The 7,188-nt window shown below is 32.0% G+C and overlaps 2 protein-coding genes across 3 annotated transcripts; both read right to left on the bottom strand.

Annotated features, from left to right (window-relative positions):
* Nucleotides 1-136: 136 nt before the first annotated feature.
* On the bottom strand, nt 137-2,753 carry LOC139816348 (uncharacterized). Its single transcript, XM_071783826.1, has 3 exons — nt 2,720-2,753; nt 2,412-2,614; nt 137-1,483 (listed from the first exon to the last, which is right to left on the bottom strand). The coding sequence occupies exons 1-3, from the start codon at nt 2,751-2,753 to the stop codon at nt 320-322; spliced, it is 1,401 nt and encodes a 466-aa protein (XP_071639927.1). The 3' UTR covers nt 137-319.
* A 51-nt stretch (nt 2,754-2,804) lies between these two features.
* On the bottom strand, nt 2,805-6,619 carry LOC139810893 (beta-catenin-like protein 1). Of its 2 annotated transcripts, none has more exons than XR_011731512.1 (9): nt 6,337-6,619; nt 5,871-6,127; nt 5,443-5,789; nt 5,125-5,354; nt 4,864-5,046; nt 4,650-4,803; nt 4,392-4,558; nt 4,119-4,217; nt 2,805-4,032 (listed from the first exon to the last, which is right to left on the bottom strand). XR_011731512.1 is itself a non-coding variant. In XM_071774787.1 (9 exons), the coding sequence occupies exons 1-9, from the start codon at nt 6,364-6,366 to the stop codon at nt 3,944-3,946; spliced, it is 1,641 nt and encodes a 546-aa protein (XP_071630888.1). In that variant the 5' UTR covers nt 6,367-6,618; the 3' UTR covers nt 2,806-3,943. The 2 variants fall into 2 exon arrangements, 1 of the variants encoding a protein (XP_071630888.1); XM_071774787.1 differs by having other exon boundaries at nt 2,806-4,032; nt 4,119-4,302; nt 6,337-6,618.
* Nucleotides 6,620-7,188: the final 569 nt, after the last annotated feature.

Raw genomic sequence — 7,188 nt, 5'->3', positions numbered from 1 at the left:
AATTCTTTTTTTTTCTCCTTTTGGTTTAGATCACCTTGTAGAAATTTATCGAGAAACTTATAACTAACCTAATAAGCATAATAAGTAGATATAATTAATAATAGTTTTATTCGTACATCTAAACTCAAATCACGAATTATTTTTAATTTGTATTAATACTTATTTGGATATAAATTCTTACATATATACAAATTAAAAGTTATATAATTATAGAAAAGAAAAAATCACGTTTATTAATTAAATTAAAAAAAATATCTTTATCATGTTCTACACATGTCTTATTTATGAATATATGTTTAGGGCTTTAATATTATATGAATCAAATTTGAGCCAGTGTAAATGTCTCACTTATCATAGGTGGTAACAACAAAAATTGATGAGTACTGATTTCCAGCACTTCACTTTTCTCAATCAATTCCATTATCTTATTAAAATCTTCTGGTGGTAGATTTCGAAATGCTTCCGTATCTCTAATTTCAATTATATGAAATTTAATAAAACCTGCCGAATGTGTTTCTAAAAATTTGGCATTAGACGAAAACGCAAGCTGTATAAGTTCCACAGCATTATCAATTGTAATATAGTGTAACAAATAATGTTCACACGTTAATTTTAAAGTTGCTACATCATATTTATCAGCTGCTGTTAACAATTTTTGAAGCATCTCATAATCACATTGTTCTATTGAGCCAGTTAGAATATATAATAAAATCTGTTCAAAAGTTTTTAACTCGCTATTCCCTATTAATTCATTTGTCATATCTTTTTTTTCCCCCTTATGTGTAAGACAGATATTCTTAAAGTAACTACTGTTAGTGGCGTACAACAATTTTTTTGATATAACATATTGTTTTTTTCCTACTATAAATTTAATTGATTCCGCTTCTCTAGACCGACACTCATCTAAGGTCGAGTCTTCAACATGTGTCACGTCTTTTGAAAATTCTGTTGACGATGGTAATAAATTCATATGTACAGTTTTATTTATCAGATTGTGAAAAATTTCAAACTTGCAATGTATTATAAGGGTATCTGTATAACTAATCTTCTGAGAGTCAGCTGTCGAGATTTCAATTAACAAGTTCCTATCCGATATACGACCCGAAATGAATTTTGATGATAAAACGCTTTCGGTCGGTAACCTTATAGTAGTGGTACATGAACCGTCAAATGCATGATTATTAGTACGTATATGTAATTTTATACGTCTCCCCGAATAATTATATGAACATATAATAACTTCAATCTTACATGGACCTATTTTTAAAAACGCTGGAAACGGTATTATATTCGTGATCCTATTAAAACGCATAATTTTATCAATTTTCCATGTTTGGTCAACTATAGTCGATTCAATATGTGTTTGAGAATAGCTCTTGATATATGAAGGCAAAGCTGGTGAAGATACTGTCTCTTCCTTTTCCAAGGTATTCTCATCATCCTCATCATCGGTAGAGAGATTTTGAACTTCTGTGTCAGAAATCTGGAAATAATTAATTTACTTATGAATGACAAGAAGGATCAACATCGAAATGTCCTAAAGCCTTGTGTCCACGATACTAGAAATCCTTTCGAGATCTCTCGAACAGAGAAAAAATTGACCAATCATATTTAAATAAAATAGAATAAATTTCAATCAAATATCCTAACATGTAATAACATGTTTAAATGTATAGAAATAAGAGCCACTTGAAATTGCATTTAACTTAACGCAGATATTTTTGAGATTACATTGGCTAATATTGAGATACACATTGATGAGGGATGTGAGATTACATATTTAATGTATTTTATTTTTTTTTTTTTTTTTTTTATAAAAGTAACATTTTATGGCAATAAAAAAAAGTTTAATAAATAGCCACATTGTAGGAAAAAACTTAAAACACATTTATGTTTGTTGATCACAATCGATTTCATAAATAAAAATTGTGTCACAATTTTGTGTCAAATTTCAAGAATAATTATAATAGTAAACTGCTTTTTTGCCCAAGTCTTGCACGGTCTATAAATTCCGTTTAAGAGACTTTTATTCATAATTTTATGCTTCCTCTCTCACCACCAAAAGCACTTTGATGTACATATAAATCAAATTTTTAAAACGTTTTTCCTATTACATTTATAAACAGAGTTCTATCTTGAATTCTGATACAAGTAACAGATTCGTCTGAAGTAGATTTTTTGCACCAATAACTTTTAATTGCATTCAAATTACACATGCTAGTGGAAAATAGATTTGATATGTGTATGAATGTTTATGAATTTTCTTTGCTATGTAGAGTATAAGTAGGTAACTATTGCTTTAAGGAATGTCTTTAATGTATTGATTGATACTGTATCGTTTATACCAAGTTTTATGTGCTTTCTAACGTTCTAATAACATGCACTCAACAAAGTTGAAACAAGAAACTTACTTTATTCTCTTCCATTATACGTTTTCGCTTTTCTGCTGAATCTTGATCAGTCAAACGTAAGCTCGTACGTTTCTCTAACGATATGCTTCGCCAATATTCCAACACCGTCCAGACGAAGAAATTACTAGATTTTAATGCGTTCACGTACAGATGTAGCAACTGATTCCTCTTATTTCCTTTTGTCAAATCAAATTTCCAAGCTACTGCAAATATGATGCTAAGATGTGATATGAGAAACGAGAAACGATGCAAATGAACAAATGAACGCGACCATTGCACAAAACAGAGCCGGGTTGCCCGGGTCTCACCATCACTCGTAAAATAAGTGAAGGGGATACGCATCCTAGAAAATCACGTACGTGTGTCACACGTATGTGGCTCCTTGCTCCTTACATTAAAAAAAAAAGTCACGAGCAGTCCGAGCAGAAAGCACAGAAACTATATTAAAAAACATACAAAATTTACCAAAACTATTGTATTTCTTTAATTTCTGTTTTTTAAACAAATTTAGATTTTAAAATAATAAGTTATCAAATTTAACTAGAATTTGAGTAACCGATTCATAATTCTTGTGAAGTAATATCTTCCATCTACCGATGATCGGACAGTATATTTCTATTAAATCGAATACCTTTATACACATAATTTGCCAATACCATATGTCTCTGAATTAAAAACAAAGATAAATGAACTGATAGAAAAAGAAATAAGTAAAAATATAATTTATATACATACTTATCTACGTATGTATATTAAGAAATAATTAAGAATTTGATTGTTTTAATGTAATCGCATTTTATTGAACTCCAATTAATGATCAACAATTAATGAACAACGTCAGAAACGTATAATTGCGATAAACATTAAACAACAAAAAACGAGTTTAAATTTATGAAAGATAACTTGCTCGTTGAAAAGGTAGATGCTAAAAATTCTGACACTGTAATATGCACAAGATGATCTACAGAACAATTGGAAATTTTTAATACAATATAGAACTGATAAAATTAAATAAAACATTTATAGATAACATAGGTTTGTAAGGATTCTTTTTTTCCATTTCTTTTTGTTCTAGATCAACCTGTAGACTTGAGAAACTTATAACTAAACTAATAAGTATACGTATAATAAATATAATTAAATAGTTTTCGATTTATATAATTATAATTAATAATAGTTTTATTCGTACATCTAAACTCAAATCACGAATTATTTTTAATTTGTATTAATACTTATTTGCATATAAAATTCTTACATATATAAAAATTCAAAGTTATAATTATAGAAAAGAAAAAACCATGTTTATTAATAAAATAAAAAAATATCCTTATCCTGTATTATGTATATTATTTTATGAATCACTACCAGCCAACGTAAATTTATCTGTCATAAGTAGTGACGAAAACAACTGATGAGTACTGATTTCAAGAATTTCACTTTTCTCAATCAATTCCAGTATCTTATTTAAATCTTCTTGCAATAGATTTTCAAATTCTGCAACATCCCTAATGTCTTCTATGTGAAAAGTCATATCAAAATTTTTCAATTAATTGTAAGATACGTTGTTGCTCTGCTTCTTTCCATTCTGTATCACCGGCATCTCCTAAATTACCGGCGTATTCTGGTTTTGAAACAAAAAACATGTGAATGAATACATTGTTAATACGATTAAATATGTGGATAGATTTTATACTATACATAATTTACCCCTCATAATGTGGCGAATTCTGTTAAGGGATCTCTGCGCCGAGATTCTTGTCACTCGTTCCTTGACTGCAGGCGGACAACCTTCGGAAGTGCAAGCTTCTAAAAGTACATAATCTACTAACTGTAATATAAATAACCCGCCGTCTAATTTTCTCGAGTACGATTCTTTTTCGTTTTCATCGTCCTTATGATAAAAATAAAAAGAGAGTGTAAATTTTTATACGTCTTCATTTTTAGATGTCTCTGTTAAATGTTTTTCCATTGTGCACGTACCTTCCCATTCTTTTTCATTTCTTCTACCTTTTTAAGATACTTGAAATGTAATTTCATTAATCTATCCACTTTCTCATAATCATTCTCCGTAAAATAACTAAGTAAACTTTGACGCTGTTGTCCTTCACAGTTCTTTAACAAGCTTGCTATGATTGAAATCACGTGTTCTGCAAAATTAATTATTTATTATTTCGCTATAAACAGTTAAATAAGTTGAAATTTTGCTTACTAATATTAATAGATATATCGAGGCCATACTTTCATCATCTTCTGCAGTAGAGTCCAGCATTTTATTTCTATTGTATGTAGAAGTTTTCATAAATAGAGGAAATATAGTTTGCAATCCAAGAATATCTACAAATTTGCTGCAGTTATCTTTTCCGTCCGGGCCATTCATAGCGTGATCTAAAACCTATAATTTAACTATAGTAATTTATATAAATCCAACAAAGTCTGTTGCGAATAAACCCACTTTGAGAGATCCATTCCATGACATTTTTTTTTCTCGTAACATTAAGTTCATAAGTTGGAGGCCTTTGCCACGCAGAAATCTATCTCGATTTACAGTAGCCATTAAGCTTGAGCACAAAACGTTAAACAAATTCATTATCCCTTCATTGTCATATTTTTCTCCATTCTGCGATCTCGGTAAATACTGTAAATAATCGGTTTTAAGATAATTCAGTTTGGTAATGTTATACGCAAGGACTTAGAGAAACATACAAATACACACAGCTAATTGTTGTAGCAAAACATGAATTCCAGCCAAGTCACCTAAAAGGAGTCTATTTTCTGGCGTATGCTGCACAAGTTGAGATAGGAGAGAACAGGCCCAACCTTTGTTCACGTCAGAAAATGTTTTTGTTTTAATTTTAACTCGACGTAACAACCATTGCATCAATCCCTGCTTTCCCGCATCCGCACATAGATCTGGTCTAAATTCCAGTAGTTCCTCAAAAAACTCTGGAAATCAAAACCGTCGTTCAGTTAATTTAGTAGAAACATTATTTTGCAGAAAGATAAACGATATGCACGTTTATTAAGTAATTACCAAGTGTGGTACAAACACCGAGTTCCTCTTTATCCACTGTTTCATCAAGCCTCTCGAGATTTTGTACTAGGAGAGCGAAAACTTGTTGCTCCAACAAAGCATTGATAAATGTATCAGCGCTTTCTTTCTGAATTGCGTGTAATATACCTTCTTTAGTCAATGCCTGCAGAAGATCTACCACACCAACTGCTATATCGGTATTTTCATGAGACAACAATTCTAGTAAAGAAGGTACGGCGCCTAACTTTACCATTAATATACAATACAAATCTAGATTGGTTGGATTGGTTACTGCAATTTGAAGCTCTTGCATAGTTTCGTGCAGTTCTACTTCGGATTCCATAAACCTGCAAAAGGCCAAAAAGAAATAAAAAACAATTATACATTGAGATTTCCATCCGGCATTTAGCTTCTACGTATTCATCTACTTCTCCGGTTGATCTGGGAATTTGACTCTCATCTTTTGATTCCTGAGAGCTCTCTTCTCAAATAGAAGGATCAGACGTTCGAGCGTCGCTTCATCCAACGCTTCGACTTCAGGCGCCTTAGTTCTAGTTCCCTTATTCAATATATCTTGTTTTTCCTTCTCCGTTAGTTCGTCGAGCTTCTTAGACTGTCTCACAATGTCCCATTCATCGTCATCGTCTTCCTCTCCCGCTGCCGGTCGTTTCGATGTGTTTGGGGGCTGTACATATTACCATCGTTTAATTATCATATCGCCGTTATTTGTAACGGACGGAAAAGCAAATCGTGAAATTTTCAATTTCACGATGAAAATTTCCGATAAATCAAAAGTCATGACACATAAGTGAGAGGTTAAATTAAACAAAATATATATTACTTACGAGATAAATATAAATTATACAGCCGCTGCAGAATAATTCCAATACGCACCTTATAAGATGAAAGTTCTCCGATATCCATTTGCCAAAAATAGATCACAAACTTTTAAAAATTATGTTTTGTAAGGTATCGCCCGGTCCGTAGCTCAGGTTATCCCGACGGCAAGGACAAGGGCGGCGATTCAGGATGGATAGTAAAGGGTGTAGAAAAAGGTGAAACTCGATGAAACGCGTAACAGACTTTACTCGTAATATACACGCGGTATACGTCCACACGGCTCGGTCGCCAGACAACGAGACATTCGAGACAACGACTCTCTCGAGTCACAGTTCGAAATTCGAACAGGGTGTGAAAGTGTGAACAGTCTACCGCGCGCGTCTCTCTCAGCCAATCACGGCGCGCTTACTACACCAATCATCATGCGCCATTACAACCAATCACCGCTCGTGAGGTCGCTAGGCGCGAAGTGTATGTGCACGAACGCCTCGTAGGTGAACGCGGGGAATTCAAATACGGCCTATGTCCTTAGTCGACGTTTACAGTTTAAAATATGTAAAAAAATTTGGTAATTATTTAGAATACGCGTTGCACCTCGAATGTCAATAAAATTATGCTCATTCGACGCGTTTTGACACGAAACAAAAAAATCTGGCAGAAAAATGCGGCGGTCTGCCCTACAAAACGAGATATTTAGTGTTTAATAATAAATTGACAATAATAACAGCTGGATGCAGTAAGTAGGACGCATATATATTTTATTATATATATATAAACAAAAGATGAGATAATATTGAAAATATTGTTTATATTATAATTAAATATATACGTGCCCTTTTCTGCGCTTCTTATTGCTAATTTTGTTAACCTTATTTGATTTTATTTGCATCAATTTATATATATATA

The sequence above is a fragment of the Temnothorax longispinosus genome, chromosome 1 (assembly GCF_030848805.1).
Source record: "Temnothorax longispinosus isolate EJ_2023e chromosome 1, Tlon_JGU_v1, whole genome shotgun sequence".
NCBI lineage: Eukaryota > Metazoa > Arthropoda > Insecta > Hymenoptera > Formicidae > Temnothorax > Temnothorax longispinosus.
The sequence above is the reverse complement of the archived record's forward strand: the minus strand, read 5'-3'. Positions and strand labels throughout refer to the sequence as shown.